The 21,145-nt window shown below is 36.6% G+C and overlaps 1 protein-coding gene across 9 annotated transcripts in view; it reads right to left on the bottom strand.

Annotated features, from left to right (window-relative positions):
* LOC131668951 (guanine nucleotide-binding protein G(o) subunit alpha) overlaps positions 1–21,145 on the bottom strand; it is an 853,882-nt gene that overhangs the window by 572,028 nt on the left and 260,709 nt on the right. For all 9 annotated transcript variants that reach the window (XR_009302331.1, XM_058943493.1, XM_058943510.1 and 6 more), the window contains one exon: positions 914–956. Coding sequence is in view for 8 of the 9 variants with exons in the window: in XM_058943493.1 (XP_058799476.1) it covers positions 914–956 (43 nt within the window). In the remaining variant the exon portion in view is untranslated. The remainder of the gene's footprint in view (positions 1–913; positions 957–21,145) is intronic.

Consider the following 21,145-nt stretch of genomic DNA (forward strand, 5'->3'; position numbering starts at 1 on the left):
GTTGACAAAAAACCGAATGTATTTTGTCACGCAATAATAACGGGAGGTGCACCTACCCCACGGTGCAATTACGGTGATCATCCGTAATTGTTGATGTAGTAAATCAACTGCCGCTGCTCCTCCACTCAATCTGCTGCGCTACCTCACTCTCCTATCGGCTGCAATTTGCTGCTGCTAATCTGTGCCGCTGCTTCCTATTGCTACGATCTCTCCGTTGCACTTTCGCACGTAAAATCGTCCCAGAAAAACTTGATGATTCGGTGAAACACAGCGAAAAATAAATTTGACGGTAATGTCGCATAAACAGCTGAGGCGTAACTGCTTATTCAAATGCTCGCGTGCCCCCTCTCTCTCTCTTAATTGTTCGTACTAAGCGCGAGTTACAGAATCGCGAACGGATCGATGCATAGAATCGACTACCGTTGAAAACTTAATTTTTTCGGAAAATATTGCATATAAAAATTTTTTAAAAACGGTAATCAATTCACAATTGGCAAAAATATTAAATTTATAATATTTTTTGTGGTTCTTAATAGCAGAGAAATAAATAACACTTTATTTATAACCAAGTGAAAGGATAATTTATTGATCGAAGAACAATTGTAAGAGTGAGTAGACTAATCGCAGAGGAAACATTCGCAAGCGTGTTCCCTCTCAAAAGTGTCCAGACACTGATCGTGACGCAGAGCACGGAGAAAGGGGGAGACAGCAAGAAGAGCTGAATGGGAATATAAGCTTGGCGTTGGCACACCACCGTACTGCTAACCATACTTATATATACACATTCAAAAAATGTGCAGTTCAGAATACATTAATAATATTAATAATAATAAATTGATAAATATATTAGAGTTTATGACAAATATTTACTATACAAAAACATATTATGCTAATTTATTACAATTTAACTTACTTCATTTGTTTCACAATAGTACTTTTGCCTGACTCCCCAGCACCTAAAAAATAAATATTAGATATAAAATGAAAATTACTTCACAGTAATGTAACAAACAAAAACTTTTGTAATATTTCCATTTGAAATGCTAAGTAATGTCAAAGTGTTATAAATTAGAAGTCAAAAATCCACGGTGCTTTTTTGTGATTTTTTCTCTTTCATTTACCCTTTACGTATATGCCATCAAAGAAATATCTCAAAGCCAAAATCGAGTATCCAGTCCTTCCGTTTATTAATAGAAACGAAGGTATTTATCTAAGCTAATAGCAAAATTGTACATACAATTTCCTACATATAAATTCCATAATTTGTTCGGCCCAAAAAGTCGTAGTGCAAACATCACGTTCCTTTGTAAATATTGTATTTAAATATTGTGGTATTTATTCAAATGATCACATACTTAAAGCTTAGGAATGCACAAAACAAGAAAGCCAATGTCAAAATCTCGATAATGAACAATTCGGTGTTTATTCACTGATAGAGCACAGAAACATAAGTTAATTTCATTCTTCTACACGATTATCATATAATCCCCTATTTCTAATCTCGTGATCTCAGCAACTTAATCCAATCGTTATGCCATTCATACACTATAAAATTACATCCGTCACGCACTTCATCTCTCCATATATTCGTTACATTTCTCATTTACAACATTACATCATTCTCACGAACTCATTCATTCCAAATTCATACGACTCACTCCATTACATATTATAAACTAAGTAATATACGAAAGTTTCATTATATAATGCGATCACACGTTATGCGTTATAAAAGAAGATCGGTCACTCCGATTATTTTATAGTTTGTTTTTTATAAAACTAAGTCAAATACGTTTTACACTATATAATTCAATTACTCGTTACGCTATTTATGTTACAAATAAAATTGATCACTTTGTTAATTTCAGATTCATCTTATTTTCCGCGCGAACGGCCCTTTCGTTTATCATTAGATATTTTAAATTTAAATAGTTCGATTTCAAGGGTCTGCAGATTTGAGGCGACTCACGCTATATCAGGCTAGTTGGGTGGCTGAATTCGTCATTCCAAAAAACGATGATGGTTGAGAAATTCTTCTTCCCATGCTGCACTGGTCTCACCGTCCAATTATTTTCACTGATTCCACGATTACGACAAACGCCATCTCAGGACTGCCCGTCTTCATCCACTAGGCAAACAGAACGGAGCCCTCTCAGGTGTTGTCGTGTCGACGGCAGAAAACGGAGTCCTCCGCGCTCCGCGGTCCGAGCAACTCGCTAGCGAGCCTCGGCCTGAAGTTGCTCGCGAGACAGTGTCGAGCGAGCCATCGATCGCAGTTCTAGCGAGATCATTCAAACGATCTTATCGATTCGTCACAACTTACATGTAACCCTACCCAAGTACCACTTTTTTAACCAATTTTAAGCAAACTTGGCATATTTGTTAGAACACTAAAAAATATTGAAGCCGTGTTTTTTTTTATTTTGGCGGAATCCACTTTTTCTAGGTAAAAACCACCCTTACCAACTCCAAAACAGGCTATTCCACCTAACTCTAAGTAGAGCAAGTTTAATTAACTGCTTTTTCATAAGAAAATTAAGATCTCAACCCTGATATACCTTTGTTACGTGACGTTCTATTATGTTATAATTATATTTTACGATTAAGATTTCGCTCTCGAGAATTTCGTTCGGACATAGCAATAAAACACTATAGCTAGTAGTATTCGTGTGCGCGGCTCGGTGGGAATGAGCGGCAGAGACTGATTCACGCTGCTGCAGCTTGCCGCGACAGCATGCTGCAGTCAGCGTGCTTAGCTAAGTAATACGAGCCGATTCGAGAAGTGTAAACGTCTAAATCATATGTGCGAGAGAGAGACGGAATGCGAGGGACAAAGAATATATAATAAACCGGTGAAAACAACGGAGCTTAGATTAGTCAGTCAGGACTGAGTGCTAGAGCAACTAGGCCGCAATATTTCCGAATTCAGAGTTTATCTCGCCAATTGAAATTTAAATTTAATTTGGCTTAATTTATCCGAGTTATCCGGTATTACTCTTTTACTTAATTGAAAGTTGAGTTCAGTTTACTTTATCAGAGCTTCAGTGTTAATAAAAGGCAAAGAAAGATAGCAACCATACAGGCAACTTGTTCACGCCGCTGGGACCAAGGAAATATATTAATCCACAGTATTAATTGGACATATACAAATATACGCGTACATTTGACGGACCTTACAATCCGTTTAAAAAGAAATAGAAAGGAGAGAGGACCAATAAATAGGAAATAATATATAAAGGATCGATTGTCAATAACTTTATTAAAAAAAATAAGTGAGTACCATATTGTTCATAGATAATAGACAACGCGAGGCGAAGAAAACGCGTCTATATATGTATATATATATATCTTTCTATTTTCGCTCTATCACTTATTCATGTACTTGAGCTTTATAAAATAAATTTTATAAGTACTATTAAACGCACTTGAGTATATCCATATGCTTCTCCGTTATTGCTTATTTTATATACAGGGTGTCCAAAAAGTAACGAATCAAGGAAATAACTTTCCAGGTAGCAAAGCTTTTGCGAAGCTCAAGGTTGCTTCAGGACTAACTTTCGACGAGGAATTCGATGGTGATCTTTGATTTGACCTTCAACCTCAATGTCAAGGTCATTTTGAGGTCAACTTTTTTTTTAAATGGAAACCCCTACTTTTAACAACAATTTTATTATTACATTTAGCGTCACCCAGGAACAATAGCGTGGACGGTGTAATATCTGTTCCCTTTGGGGTGCTTGTTTTACGAAAGTTCTAAGTTGTTAAATCTTCAAATTATTTACCGTATAATTTCTGTTCTCACTAACATAAATTCTATTATCTTAAACTTTAAAATAATATTTAAAATAATAACGCTAAATGTAATAATAAAATTGGTGTCAAAAGTAGGGGTTTCCATTTAAAAAAAAGTTGACCTCCAAATGACCTTGACATTGAGGGTGAAGGTCAAATTCAAGGTCACCATCGAAATCCTCGTCGAAAGTTAGTCCTAAATCAACCTTGACCTTCGCAAAAGCTTAGCTTCGTTATTGACGCGCGAACGGGACGGGGTGCCCGAGAGCCTGACTGCCGCCCAAGTCAAAGGTCGCTCGGCTGTTGAAAGGCCTTCGTACGGGACAAACTCGCCTCGCGCGAGTTGTCACCCATCAATCTTATCCTCATAATCCTTACAACCCTTAGAAATCATCTCTATCAATCCTTAAGCAGACTAAACCATCTAATTCTTCTTTTAATCTATGTTTAGCGTTTTTAACGATGAAGACGTTGCTTACTTTGGGGAACTTAATTAGCGTGAGCTACCTCTCATAATCGAGGTGCTGATTTAAAGTGAGTCCCTTCCCCTCTCATGATCGGGGTGCAGGATTTATCTGAGTTCCCTCGCCTTTCACGATAAGGTACTGAATGAAAGTGAGTTCTCTTGCCTCTCACAATTGAAGTGTTGGATTTATGTGAATCCCCTCACCTGTCACGTCTTCTTATATATAATTGATTGAATAGTGCCAATCTAGTGAGTAAAAATTGAGTAGTTTAGTTGATTAAACTTGCTTAACCTAGAGATAGGTGGATTAACCTATTTGGAGATTAATAGAAGTGGTTTCAATTCTTAAAAAGTGGATTCCGCCAAAATAAACAAAAGGTTTCCATAGTTTTAAGTGTTCTAAAGATATAAGCGTAGTAGTTAGATCTCATTATTCATGGGTATTGTGTCACTTTTCGGTCAATAACAGTCCAACTGTAATTCATCACCTAAGAAAGCAAGTCATAAATCCAGTTATATTTACAACTTGTTTTCATTAATTTTATAGAGAATATTTGAAAGAAATGCAGCTGGATATGTAAACAGGTTCAATTGAACTTCTCTATAAATTGAAATATGCAATAACAACAATAAGAATAGTATATTATTATATTAAAATGTTGATATAATGTAGAATAGTACAACATTCAAAACAATTTTTAACCATAATCTCTAATATTAAGAATTGTAATAACGAGAAGGCACAATGTGGCCGTGTACAACACTCTGAACAATATGTAAATAATTTTAAGCTTCTTCAAAATTCCTACGTTTATTTTAAAATTTTCTGTATAAACTATTTGATATTTATATTACCAAAATTCTAACTTGATATTTCTGTTTTTAATCCAAAAAATATTCAAATCCAATCTATGTAATTTTGTAAAATTTATTTACGAAATAAGTAACAATCATGTAGTTTCTCTGAAGCGTCTATATACAGCAACCTGTCACACTTGCGATTATTTCGTATTAGAATAATCTAATGTATGTTACAAATCAATTCGTATATCTATATAGGTTGTTGGTATTAATTTAATATATCTCCTTATAAAGAATGTGACATTACAATAAAACAAAGCTATAGATATGTTGATCAGGAAACTTTAATTAATAACAGAGGCAGATCAAAAAAATAAGTGGCTTGTATCAAAAACGACATAAATATATTCTCGTGTATTTTGATACGCTGAATCCGAATCCGCCATTAGTTTGATCCTAGCACGTTAGGTTCAATGACATTTGAAGACCGAATTCAGGAAAAAGTTCATAAGAATGTAAATAATTATCCTTATAAATATTAGATTTTATTTCATTAATTGATTCTTTTACATTGGTACAGAATGTAATCGAGTTTTTTATATCTTCGGTAATGAACTTACGAAACTTTTTTTTCGTGTTACATTAAACATAATCTTTAGTTCCTTTGGATAACGTTTTTTTTCAATACAGCGACTAAATACTCAGCTCCATCTTCGGGTAATCACAAATTCCTTATGAGACCATTCAATTGCTTTCGATCGAAAGTTCTGTAGTTTTATTCTTGATAATACCTGATAAATATTCATCTTTCTCGTTATCGCTTTTACTGTCGTATCCCTCATTTGACCATTTACTAACTTCCATTCCCTCTAGCACAAATCACTTGTCAAATTCTATAGATTCTTGTACTATGTACATTGTAAGTTTGTATTTCGGAAATTATTGATCTTTTTTTTGTTCATATACGAGATTATATATATATAGATTATATATAGATTTATATTTCGTACATGCATTAAAGTAAAACGTATTAGTTATATAGAAATAGCAATCCTCTTGACATCATGATTTGAACCATATCATACGTCGTGTAAATATCAGCTGATCTTGATTTCAATTTTTCTTCTACCGCGATAAAATTATACTGCAATAATTACAAATTATGTAAAGTATCCAGATAATATTTTGGATGAGAAATTAAAGCATTTTTTGTAAAGTTATCAACTCTTCAAATAAATTTCTCTAATATTTCGGGGGTTCAAATTTTCCAGAAACGTTACAGAAATTATCAGATTTTTCATTTCACCTATGAAATATAGAGCCTATTCATATAGAATTATACTCTACAAAGGCCAAGTTTCTAGCCAAAGTAGAGTTGCGTTCGCTTTCTTCATCACATAAGATTGTGATGCCTTCAAGGTTACCGATGTCGTTAAAGCAGCCACTAATCCCTGCCTAGATTGCTGACGAAGCATGAAATTGGAGTAATATTAAATCTCTCCGTTGTAGCAATTCTATAAAGAATAATGAGGTAGATAAGTCAGCGCTAAGAGAACCCAGTACTGACAAACGACCGCAGAAACAACAACGACAAGAGACCAAATTAAACATCCAAAGCAACAACATCATAGTTCCAGCGGAATTAGTCGAGATGATGTCCCAGCTCATTCAGAAGTTTAGGGAGCTGGTGAAGGTTCTAGATACAACTATAGAAGTCACTGTTAAAAATGGTAGAGTCCAGGTGTACTACTCAATTAATAGCGGTCATAAAATTCGAAAAAATCATTCACTTGATGTAGCAGAGCCAACTCTGTAAGGCTAACCTGACGAGTGAGAGAACCTAGCCAGCTAGGATAGTGAACTTCCAAAATACCGTCCAACTAAATTATGAAATAAGGTTGCCTAAAAGCACCCTTGTGAACCACAAAACCTCCAAGATAGGCGCTGGCACTCAGTTGCGTTTTCTGGAGAAGATCGATAACACAGTAATCAAAAATACTCCATCAAAAGCAGTGGCTGTAATAGAGCGGCTGAAATCGAAAGCCAAAGCATGCATCAGAATCTGGCTAAACCTTTTATCATTTACTTTACTAAGATACTGATCATGATCAACAAATTGCAGCCTCCAATGTCAACTTCAGAAGTTAATGTATGCCAATCTTTTACCTTTACAAGAAAATCCTCATGGAGTCAGAAGCTCTTTTCTCAAACTAGCTCTATAAACCTTCCTTCAACGGGCTTAAAAATACGGTTAAGGTTAAGTCTGAGACTTGAATAAAGAGATTAAGCACGTAAAGAAGTTACCTACCACGCTCTAGGTTGTGGCATTTAATCTGACTAAAAGGAGCCAAACCAAGGCAAAGCTGACTTAGGGACAATGTCGAGAGTTCAACTACTCCAATCGCCTTAAGCGTGCAGAGTGTGCTACGCCAAGATTTCAATATCCGACACTGCCCTATTGTACGTAAGATCGAGAACGTAGAGAAAAATGTACTCACAAGCAATCAGTCAGGATCTCGACCACTAACCCTTTTCATCCCCTCTCGCATAACAGATATTTGCATAAAGAGTCATGCAATATATTTCTCTCACCACTGACTGATATGACGGAAAAAGATTTCGTCCGGTACAGACCGTGCTCGAACTCATGGCGTAGCCGAAAGAGGGACGAACTTTGGGACACCAAGTCGAGAATAATACCGGTAGAGTATGACTCTATAAGTAAATATTGACATTATCTCCGGTTAGCATACTGAAACAGCCACAGAGTTGAAGACTTTCAGGTTGGTTTTCTAGATCAAATTCAGCGAAGGCTAAGAAGTTTGTACGGATATCCCGGGAGCTTCCGGATTCAGTCAACAACTAACAACTTTTCGTTGCTATAGGCATATCCGTTGACAAAGGATCAGTGAGACAGAGCATATTGGAAATCGAAGGCGTTAATACTTATGCTAGAGACTGGAGATACATAATATTAAATTACCCATTCAGATAAAACATTTTTGAATACTTGGATCTTATGAGTGGCTCAGGCGTTGCGATCATAGGAAACCTATTCATAATATTTACTTTGAGCGAAGTTACCAGAGAATTCGTTGAGATGAACTTTGCCAAGGTGTTTTGAACCGCAATGATTTCTAGAAGGATGAATTCTCAATCAAGATGGAGGAAATCCCAATCACGATGTAAATGGCTAGCCCATGGTGCTAAACCGAGGTGATTTCACTCGAAATTGCGGATACGACAGAAGATCAGCCGCATCAAGTCCGAGAATTAGTGAACCAACTAGTATCTAAGCTGGTGAAATAACTTAAGAGTGTAGAATAGGCCAAGAATGAAATCATCGTGACCAATAATCGACCTACCAAATATAGATATAGCTTTGTTTCTCCAAGGGTCGAGCATGAAAGGTATCTACTGTAAATGAATATGCTAAATATCGGTATTAAAGAATTGTTAACGAACGAAGAGTTGAGCCCGATAGTGATGGTGAAGAAAGCAGATGCTTATATCATTCTATATTGATTTCAGAGCGATCAATCAAGCGACAATGCCTCACGCCTACTCTATTCCCTTGATGCAGGGTGTACTTGGGTGCTTATTTAACGTTAATTACATCTTCACTCTGTAGTTAAGTTTAACTTACCACCAGATATGATTAAAGAAAGAATTTCATGACTGGCTCATTATTCCAGCAGGCGATCGACTCCAGCATTGATTCAAAGATGGATGCTCTTGCTTATCTAGACGATATTATCATGATTTCATTTACTTTTGAAGAGTACCCGATGGACCTGGAAAAAATAATGAGACAGTTGAGGGATGCCAGAATAATCTTAATTCTGGAGAAGAACAGATTCTGCAGGTCAGAGGTCCAATACCTAACAATCCTGGAACAGAAATATATCCGATCCAGATAAAATACAACCCATGGCTCAACCTTAAATACATAAAGAATCTCAACAATGTTTTGAGGATAGTACCGTAATATAGGTATTTCGTTGACGATTTCGCTTTATAAAGCCGACCGTTCGGTTAATGAAAAAAGACAATCCATTATCAATAAGGGCAAGACTAAGAAACAGTGTTTGTTTGTACCAAGTACCTAATGATCACAGCTTTGAAAGTTCATCCTACAAAACCAATATCAGTAACACGGGGTTAGGCGCCATTCTAACGTAATTAGTTGTGAAAACGAAACAAATAGTGGATTTCAGTATCGAGCTCTGAACAAGATGAATCGAAAGATTTCTCCGATACCGTCTCGAAGAGAGTGACTCGATATTATCTGGGCCATCATTATTTTAAAGTGATAACCTCCTCAGCTGCCTGCATTGACTGCAAAGTATACAAAACCCTACTAGTTGCATAGTTTAATGGACAATGAAGCTACAGAGATACGCGTTTGCAGTTGAACATCGCAAGAGATCCCTGTACGCTGTTTCATACGCCTTTTAACGCACATACAAAGAAGACAAGCTCGCGATAAATGTCATCACATGGATTGACAGGACCCCGATAAGTAGCTTATCGACTAGAAGAGAAAATTCTTTGAAAACCATGGCTTACACCTAACCTGAAAAATTCAGGACGGTAATGTAAATATTATCATCATGACAACGGCTCAAAAATCTCGGATGAAGAAGAGTGATGAAAAGTTCTAGTTCCCGCAAAATACCAGGAGCAAGTGCTAAAAGAGTGTCCAATGTCCGCCTGACCGACCACCTCGGAGGGATAAAACTTACGCTAAGATGAAATGCTTCCACTATTGACCATCTACGGTAGTCAACGTGTAACGATAAATTATTTAAGTACTTCTCACAAAATTCGATACATCACAATAATATTTAATGCATGCTTTCATCTTTGCTATTTCCCTTCTTAATGGAAAGTAGTACAGATTATTTTAATATTTAATACTTTTAAAGAAACGGAACTTGTGATTTTATATAGACCGTTGCCAGTACTTTCAAAAATTTATGAAAAATGTATACTAACTAGAACGAACCCAATTATCATAAATAGAAAATTTATCACGGATCACCAATTCAGTTTCAGTTTTCATCACTCTATAAAATAAGTAAACAGAATAGTATCACTAGCAAAGAAATCCATTGAAAATAAACAACACTACACAAGCGTATTTCTTGACGTTGCTCAAGCATTTGACAAAGTCTGGCACAAGGAGCTTCTACAAACCGAAGGAATTTTTTTCTAACGCTACAGCGACCTGTTATAATCATACCAGCAAGATAGAATCTTTTAAGTAAAAAGTAATAAAAAAGTTTAGAAACGCCAAGTAATAAAAGCAGGAGTACGGCAGAGTAGTGTTTTAGGCATAACACTATACTTCTCACACACATCGGGCCTATCAGTCTCCAAATATTTTGACAGCAATATACGCAAACGATACAGCAATATAAACAACACATCAGCTAGCAATAATAGCATCAGGAATACTACAAAATTACATAAATAACCATCTTCACAATTGGCTAATCTTATAGAGAATAATAGTAGACAAAATTCAATCAATTCACACCACATTTACAAGTAAAGATACTTTTCTACCCATTAAATTGGACGACAAATGCATTCCGCAAAAAAACCATGTTTAATAGTTAGAAAGAAACTTGGATCGAAGACTGACACGGAAAGAACATATATTTACGAAACGAAAACATCTGGGACTGAAATGGAGAAAAAGGTGGAGAAAGAGCCGCTGAGAATTCAAACATTAAAATCTTAGAAAGATTTCAATCGAAAGTCTAATGTAACATAGAACACGCCTCGTGATTCAGTCCAAACAAAAATATCCGAAATGATTTACAGATTGTATCAGTAAAAGAAGAAATTAAAAATTTTTATCTAATGTCAATATAAGATTACAAATCCAGTCAAACTTATCAGCATACTTTTCTTGGAATCAATTTGGAACACTAGACTCACAAAACAGAAAACAATGAAAGCATGATGAAACCTCAAGATGACAACTATATATGTACCCTCAAATTTCAAGACCAAGATAGAATGCTGCCTGGAATATTCTACTAAATTCATATAAAGATGTCTGTATAGCAATGAAATTTATCTATTGTCTTTATAAATGTTAGACAGATTGTAAATAAACTTTTGGTGTAAATAAAAAAAATTAATTATTTCAGCTACTTTATTGGAAATTATCATCTATATTTTTTTACATTTTAAAGTACAACATTCATTAATGACTGTAGTTTTGAGTGAATTCAATGTTTTCATACTATTAATTTTTATATTAGTAGCAAATCAAAGAGGAACGTTATATGTTGTATATCCCTTAACCTGTTAACCGAGCGGGACGTATAAATACGTCAAAAGTAAACAATATTGGGTACGGGTAGGACATATGAATACGTCCTCGATATTTATATTGCGCCGTGGAACGGGCGGGACGTATATTTTACTACTACTATGGTAATACGTCATTCATACACGTCTTAGTGGAAAAGGAGGCGCCCGTTATATGTTGCGTAATTAGAAAGGGATTTCCCCGGTTAACAGGTTAATGATAAAAGCATATTTTCTCGAGTCAACATTTGTTTTTTACAGTTTTGAACACTTCTGAGTGTAATGTTATTGATATTAGTAATGACAAGTAGCATTATAATCGCCTTCTACATGAAAGTCATTTTCTAGTATTTTGAATAAATCTGTTCAGTTTTCTTGTGTTATTGTTTTATTTCGAGGACAGTAAACAGTTGATATTTTTGGCTGAGCGCTATTATCATTTATGATTCCACTAATTATTTGAAGTTAAACTTGATTAGTGTGCTTGTGTTTTTGTATATGTATGTGCTTGTATGTGTGTACTTCATTAGGTAGATAATTAGTTTTGTGTACACCGTAGTTTGATTTGATAGAGAGAGATAGAGAGATATAGCGCGAGAGAAAAAAGAAAAGGCACGAGGCTACTGATTTTGGAGATAGTATAGAGCGAGAACTACGCAGCAGTTTTTGCTCGACGAGGATTTGAGGTTGCGCTGCATTTTTCTTTCTTAACCGACTAATGACTTGGGCAGAGTGCAATCGGTTCCAACTCGGTTGGAAGGAAGACATAGGAACGAAAGTATCAAACGTAAAGGCGAATACACGTATACTCATACGTGTTTAACGGAGCGGCGGTTAACTCTGTATCGTGGGAGTTTGTTCGTCAATAAATCTCTATACGAGTAGTACTAGTTAATCCACCCCGTTACAGTTTATATTATTTTTTATTTGTGTTACAAAGTTACCATATTTATAATCATATTATTGTTTGGTTTATAGAGCATTCTTATAGTATATCCGTGACGTATATTCCTTCACATATGCAGTAACTCTTTTACCTCATACACAAGATTTTTTACGACTAGCAATGACACATTATCGATCAGCTTCGTAAACAAGAAATCAATGTAAAGCTCTTACTTAGAACGATAGGTGCCATTTCTTATGTACGAAATGCCAATATATTGTAAAGTGCACTTAGCAACAGAACACTCTTGATCGTTCGATGGGTGTACGTGGGTAAGTTGAATTATAATCGACATCTGGAACGAGGCTCTTTTTGGCTTTATAAAATGTCAAGAAGTGCTCGCGCTCTGGCTTACCTCTTCCACACACCATTATACACTAACTAATTATTCTAAGATACATAAAGTACAGTAGCTACCTAATTTATATAGATCACAGGTATTGTAGTCTATAAGTCGTTCATATGTGTTTGTTTTCATAATTAGTTTTAATATGTGTATATGTTCATCTATTGATTTGTGTTAATTAGTAATAACATTTTGAGTTTTGCTAAGACAGTTGTGTTTAATGATTTTTTATCCTATTCTTTTTTCTCACCTTTCATTGCTGACAGCGAAAGAGCCTCTATTATCTCCCTTAAATAATTGGTGACGATATTGCGCATTCGTTACATAATCATTATCCACTATAACGAACGGCTTGTAGTTCGTTATGTCTCTCCCTCTCTCCACGAAGCCAGTAATAAATATATTTGTAATATTGCTATGTATTTATTTATATGAGATGCTTACTGCGTAGGTGTTAACTAACCGGTAAGTGACGCGTCATTCCTTCGATAGTCAATAGTAAGCGCGCGACGCGGACCTCGCAGAGATGCGATTATTATCGAGAATAGAGAGAGAGAATAGGCGCGATAAGAACAATTGGTTTCAATCGGCGACAAGCGCACATCTGGTGAGGAGGATGAGCGAAAAGTGTGTGACATGGAGAATTGAAGCGAGGAGAGAAGTAAGACAGCCACGTGTGCGACTAACAATATCAACAGCGATAACCCAGGACCCCAGCGAAAACATCAAGATGATCGCCTACCAGTGGAGAAGTGGATATGCAAGCTAGATGCACGAAACGAGTGCGCTACCGAATGTTGACAGATTAAGCAAGCGATCAGCACTGTAAGTATTGGCTCAACACTTGGCTTTCTCTCTCTTTGCCGCTCTCTCTCCTCACGCTCGTCTTATATAACTTATGCTATAGCGTCTAGTACGTCGGGCACATGCTATAATTTCTTTGTGCCACGTATTTACGCTTGATCGCGCCGACTGTCGATCGTCTACGATTGCGACTGAGTAAGCGTGTCAGCTTACATATTTGTATACAGAGCTTTAATTTGCTTTCTATCGGCAGTGGCTCATAACGTGGTGTGAGCTGCGTACTGTTCACCCACGTAATGCGTGCGCTATACTCGTTCCTTTTGAGTCCATATGTACGAGTGTTTGTGTTGCACTGGCCTACGTGACGCAGTGCTTCGCCCAATTTGCGCCGAGCTTGCGTTCTACACTTTAAAAATTTATATTAACTCTCCTCTTGCTAATATAAGCTACTGTTTACCTGAAATTCGTGCCGAGTTATTAACCTAACCACTCCCGCTCTTCTTACAATAGTCAGTCGCATTATTGATTCGCCCCCCGTTCCCTCTCGGTTATTCAACGGTTGATCTTCGTGTAGCTAACAACACTTTCCGCGAGCCCATTTCTCTTTTTTAACAAAGCAGGCAACCTGAAGCAGCTGGACCCTGGACGCGCCTATGCACGAGCATAGGATTGTATAGAATAGCGATAATGTCCGCTACATATAATTTTTGTCCGCAAATAATAACTAATTTATGTTTCGACTTCTGTTCGAAACACCTCGAACAAAAGTCCTGTCACACCTTTCACTCCACGATATTTATAATAATTTTATTAAATTCCTTTTTATATCATTAATAGGTAAACTTGAGGGGCTTAGGGACAGGATCAGGATCGGGGGGGGGGGGGGGGGGGGCTCAGACAAGTAATCGGAAGTGCATGCGCTATCAGATTTGACGAGAAGATTGTGACGAGAGCAGGCCGTATGCGGGTCTCTCGTCTGCGTTTCTCCCTCCTCCACTCGGCAAGGCGTGTTGGCCAACGTTAGGAGCATTAAAGTATGCGCCTAACACTTGGTCTTTTTGTTTCAGCGCCAAGGACGGGCCAGCGCAGTTGAGCGCAAGAAAAGTTGAGGAGCGCGGAGAGAGTGAGAAAAAGAGAGAGAGAGAGAGTACTAGGCCCATGCAGGGATAGGCAGGCGCGCGACGCGTGACCGATAAGCGGTGCGTCGCGTGCCGCCTAACTAATAGGTCAAGGTAGGGAGAGGAGCGAGCGCCGCTGAGCGGCAGTGAGACGAGCGCGAGAATAAGTGCGTGAGGGAGTCGAAGCCTAGTCCTGCTAGAGTGCAGAGAGTGCAGTTTGGGATAGCTGAGAGGAAAGTCAACCCTACCGGCAACAGCTTTTTCTGCGACTACAGCCAGCCCCACCTGCAAGGAGAGTCAACGTCGCCTGCGGATACTTGGTTAGCGACAGTAGCCAGCAGCTAGCAACGATCTGACCAGCAACGACGATCAGTACTTCCTGCGGCAGCACATTGCTCAAGATTCTCGACGTTGCGAGGAGCAGTGAATAAAGGTTAAGCCTTCCTTTCTTCTTTCTCTCTACACTCTCTCTCTCTAGTAATGCGACGACCGGTGCGCGTTGAATAAGATAGCCTGGCATTCACGTATCGGCTATCTTAAGGTTCGCGCTTAAGTTTAATTTATAATAGTGTAAGTTGCGACCGGCGAATTGTCCAGGCGCCCACGTGCCGGGCAATTTATCCGGTATTGGTTCGCGTAGTTTTTAAGTAAGTTTGTAATAGGTTAAGTGCGCGATTAGGTATTAGGATGAAATGCGAAATATTTATTTGTGAATATTATAAGTAGTTTACTGTTCCGTTTTGTAGTTAATTGGTCAATAATTTAGACTAAGTTATGCGCGCGTATGTTTAGTTTGAATAATGATTAATAATAATAGGTTGTAAGTTTAATTTGATTCATGTCATTGTATAATTTATTTATGACCTATCCTCTCATTTCTCCCTCAATTGCCTTGAGCGAAAGCGCCTCACTTACTCCGCAAAATAATTGGTGACAAAGGAAAAGTGATTCTTGTCACAAGATCAAGCGCGAGAACCCCCGTCCCCGTCTTCCCTCCACAGATCAGTGATCTGAAGTGTATAATCTATTAGATCAGCACTCTTAGATCACGCGCAAAAGCTCCCGCCCCTCCACCCGCTCAATCTGAAATGCGTTTTAAAATTAAAACTTATTTATGTGTAGATAATTGATTTATCAGATTTAACAGATTTAGCTCAGCGAAAAAAATGAGCAGACAGTACGGGGAATCGAACTAGCGTTCTATGGATCGATAGACCGTAGCTCTAACAACTAAGACACGACTACTTTTAGCTCTTGATAGTTCTTACTGTGTATATTAGCTACACAGCCAAAGCGACTAGAATGGCATCTCCACGCCTTGAGTACCCCCTTTAATCCGTGTGTGTGCGTTTCAAGATTACGCATATTATTATTTCAATATGCTTGAATTCATATACAAGGTGTTAAATAAGTAACGGAACAAGGCTGTAGCTTTTTAGGTACAGATTATTAGACCAAGGTCAAGGTTATTCCTTTAGTAACTTTCAACGCTGAATCCGATGGTGACCTTGGATTTGACCTTGAGATTGACCTTCAAGGTTATTTCAAGGTCAACTTTGTTTTTTTAAATGGGAACCCCTATTTTTGACAACGGCAATCGAAAGAGCGGAAAATTTTACGTCCAAAACGGCATTTTAAAATTTTTTTTCATGGCCTTGAGAAGGTCGATTTAAGGTCAAATGCTTGAAAAACTGCCTAAAAGCGTTTTTTTAATTTTTAAGATATCGAAAAATGACCTCTACAAAATTTGTTCAGAACAGAGTGGGCCACCCAATGCACAACAAATCTTTGACCTTTAACCTCATTTTGAAGGTCATTTCAAGGTCGAAGTGTTTTTTGTAATGTAAACCCCTATTTTTGACCCCGGATTCGCATATAGCGCAAAATCAGAGAGAAACATTCAAAACGCAGTGAGTGGAAAAAACTTATCAGGCAAAAAAACTCTACCTATGTCTCTGCTTGCTCCTCATCTAAAACAACTTGACTTTCGGATTGGATAACCCGTTACTTTATTATTCAAACAATCAAAGGTCAAAGATAAGGTCACTGTAACATGCTCTCAGTAGAATTTAATAAATTTAGCCCGAAACATTTTGTAAATGTTTCGCGAATAATATTGGATCTAAATTTCACATGACCTTAGCGATGAACGTCGTGGATCAATCGAAACTCAACATAATACCTTATCCAAACGTCGGATTTCGCGCTATGTGCTAATCCGGGGTCAAAAAGAGGGGTTTCCATTACAAAAAACACTTCGACCTTGAAATGACCTTCAAAATGAGGTTAAAGGTCAAAGGTTTTTGGTGCATTGGGTGGCCCACTCTGTTCTGAACAAATTTTGTAGAGGTCATTTTTCGATATCTTAAAAATTAAAAAAACGCTTTTAGGCAGTTTTTCAAGCATTTGACCTTAAATCGACCTTCTCAAGGCCATGAAAAAAAATTTAAAAATACCGTTTTGGACGTAAAATTTTCCGCTCTTTCGATTGCCGTTGTCAAAAATAGGGGTTCCCATTTAAAAAAACAAATTTGACCTTGAAATAACCTTGAAGGTCAATCTCAAGGTCAAATCCAAGGTCACCATCGGATTCCGCGTTGAAAGTTACTAAAGGAATGACCTTGACCTTGGTCTAATAATCTGTACCTAAAAAGCTACAGCCTTGTTCCGTTACTTATTTGACACCTTGTATATGCATAGATATATATATATATATATATATGTATTGGATGCCCAATTAATCACAATGTATGTATGCATGCCTGTATCCATGTATGTACTGATTATTAATTAATAAAATCAAGAAGCGGTGGAGGCGGCGTGGTTAATAGTAAACGTATACATTGTTTTTCCTTAACTGAAATTTTTTTATACATAAAAATTCATCTTGTTTATATAATCATAAAACTATTAATTTAAATTATTAAATTATATAATTAAAAATTCAATTATATCTTGTCATTTCACTCAGCATCCATCAGCATCGCCGTTGTTTCATAAAATTCGTATACAACTTTTGTTTTTTCAGGAGCGAACACTGGTGATGTTCTGTCACTGCTCCTTTTATATGTCTAAAATCGTTGATGTCGACGAAGAGCCGCCTAACTATACTCGTACTTGCTGGTAAAAAATATTGAAATGAATTTCAATGAATAAATTAATAAAATGATTATTTATTATACAAATACCTTTTAATAGCTCTTCCCACTTTAGACGATGCCTCAATTGACTACCAGCACAAGTGAGCGATTTTTTCTATGGCAGAGTTTTGTTCTCCAGTAAATTTTCACTCTGCGTCGTGGTGATGAGCTTTGTGCTGAGAAGGTCGATGCAGAGTAATGGTGGAGTGATAAGATCAATGTCCATGATCGATCTAGGTTTAGGTTGGTGCACCTCTCACACAATCTCACAGTCATATCTGTAAAGAAGTATAAAATGATATATACAGGGTGCCCCATTCAGTGATCCACTCAGATATCTAGATTGGAGTGAGTTTTATCGAAAAAAGTTTCAGACAAAAGTTACTCAACTTTGAGGGGGCCATGTTTCTATAACCTTGGATTTGACCTTGGAGGTCATGCTCAAGGTCATTTCAAGGTCAACTTTGTTTTTTTAAATAGGAACCCCCATTTTTGACCCCGGATTCGGAAAGAGCGGGAAATTTTACGTCCAAAACGGTATTTTTAAATTTTTTTTCATGGCCTTGAGAAGGTCGATTTAAGGTCAAATGCTTAAAAAACTGCATTAAAGCGTTTTTTTAATTTTTAAGATATCGAAAAATGACCTCTACAAAATTTGTTCAGAATAGAGTGGGCCACCCAATGCACCAAAAACCTTTGACCTTTAACCTCATTTTGAAGGTCATTTCAAGGTCGAAGTGTTTTTTGTAATGGAAACCCCTCTTTTTGACCCCGGATTCGCACATAGCGTGAAACTCAACACAATACCTTATCCAAACGTCGGATTTCGCGCTATGTGCGTATCCGGGGTTAAAAAGAGGGATTTCCATTACAAAAAACACTTCGACCTTGAAATGACCTTCAAAATGAGGTTAAAGGTCAAAGGTTTTTGGTGCATTGGGTGGCCCACTCTATTCTGAACAAATTTTGTAGAGGTCATTTTTCGATATCTTAAAAATTAAAAAAACGCTTTTAGGTAGTTTTTCAAGCATTTGACCTTAAATCGACCTTCTCTAGGCCATGAAAAAAAATTTAAAAATACCGTTTTGGACGTAAAATTTTCCGCTCTTTCCGAATCCGGGGTCAAAAATGGGGGTTCCTATTTAAAAAAACAAAGTTGACCTTGAAATGACCTTGAACATGACCTCCAAGGTCAAATCCAAGGTCATAGAAACATGGCCCCCTCAAAGTTGAGTAACTTTTGTCTGAAACTTTTTTCGATAAAACTCACTCCAATCTAGATATCTGAGTGGATCACTTAAAATGGGCCACCCTGTATATATATAGATGGGTCAAAATAATACTTTTCGGCCAAACCGTGCGCGGGGGGTCAACCGATTTCGACGCCAATTTTTTTTCATGTTCCATTGGTTGAAATATGACTCTTTGAATTTTTAGAACTAGATTTGGGGTCCCTAGAATTTTTCAAAGTCTCAAAATCGAGCCAAAATCGCGCTCAAAATGATCATTTTTGAAAGACCACAGAATGGTGAGTTTTGATGCTAAAATATTGTGCCACTGCTCACTCTCTTCCTTTTTTCACGTACTTTTTTTTGGTGTATTTCAAAATTAGCTCATGTAATCAGGAAGCATTCAAACGGACAGAAAAGTAATATACGTTTTACTCGATTTTACCTCATCTTCAAACCCCTGTAAAGTGTCAATTTTTTTGATCATATAAAAGCTCATCTGTTTGGTATTTTTAAGACGAAGAAAACTAGCTCTCGCACGTTGAAATACATCAAAAATTGACGGAGATACAGCCTTTCAAAGTTGGCAATTTTAACAAAAATCGAATTTTTCGCGATTTTCAAGTGATGATTAAGATGCGTTCGCATATTTTGATCGAGCTGAAAATTTCAGACAAATTCAAAAAAATGTTCCAAACAAGGTAAAAATTGTAGGGAACCGGATATCGAACCCCATCATACAGTGGGCGGGCATCTCTTTTTATCGATTTTTCAGCGTATCCCGATGATTTTTCAAATCATTTCTAAATAGGAATATGAAAAACATTTCCGTATTTATCACTGGATAACTGAAGATTCGGTTATTTTCCCGGTTATTTTCAATCTGGTAGCTTCAACTCATTCTACGAAAAAAAAATGGTAGAACGAAGTAAAGTCTGATGCTCTATCAGAATTCCAAAGTGAATATTCGGATGATCCCTACAAAATAGTCATAGTCAGTCAGGTACGCATGCGCATGCGCAATGCCTGTAGATATGTACATTGAGGTTTTGAGTTTGATATTCGATTGATATTGAAGTCAATTTTGATTACCCGTAGATATCAAACCAGTTGTGAAATTCATACATTATTCATGCAAATGAATTGGAAAGTGTGAGAAGGTACCTCGGTATCTAGACTCATCCTTATTATTGTTCAGAAATCCTAATGATGACGCACAAATAATTCTATCAATTATTTCAATGAATTTATTCCCGCACTATCGAATTATGTAAGTTAATTTTTTTTTTTTTCAATAATAACTTTTGACGTAGTTACATTCTATTCTACAGCTGTATTCATCGTTGACATAGCAATTCTAGCTTTTCAATTCATAACATGCTCTCAGTCTTGATTTAAATACATAACAGTTGACTCAATAAAAAGATAATATTCTAATTGAAAGTAGTGATTTCAAATTATTAATTTTATAATTGTATGATACAGAAAACAAAATGTCTGATATCGACAGTTGTTGTGTTAGTAATTTGGTCAAAGACAAGTGCCATGCACAAAGATTCCGTGCTGATACAAGTATGCATAAGAATAATAATTTATCAGATGAAGAATTACAACTTCTGTCATTGAGGGTACCTGGTATAGACAATATTGAAACTAAATCTATATGTGATTATCACTATAAGAAATATATTAAATATTATTCACTGGATGAGAAACATTGTTGTGATCCATGCAATAAACATGCCAAAAATGTCATATCCCCTCTGATTATTGTTGATTTAGAATATGCAAAAGATATTAAGAGAATATGTCAATATGAAATGGTACCAGGAAAAAAACGTTGTAAAAATTGTTATAGCAATTTTTTGAAAGAAATCAAAACTTTCAAAGAACAGTTAAATTTTTGTATTGATCCTTTTGAAAAGCATAGGAGCAAAATTGATGAAAATTTAGTCTGCTTGAAGCAAGAGTATATAGATCATCTAGTGAATATGTGTAATAAGAAATTCACCGTTGAGTATAAGATTTGCAATATTTGCAGTTCACGTTTGGATGATTGTATTTTCAAATTAAAGCAATACTCTCCTAACTTATTATTGGAATGCAGTGATGAAGTGAAAAAAATTGATGCTGCAAAAGACACACCAGACTACTCTCAAAGCTCTTCTGGTTCTGA

Source organism: Phymastichus coffea, unplaced genomic scaffold (genome assembly GCF_024137745.1).
Source record: "Phymastichus coffea isolate CEN01 unplaced genomic scaffold, Cenicafe_Pcof_1.1 PCOF00007, whole genome shotgun sequence".
NCBI classification, from domain to species: domain Eukaryota; kingdom Metazoa; phylum Arthropoda; class Insecta; order Hymenoptera; family Eulophidae; genus Phymastichus; species Phymastichus coffea.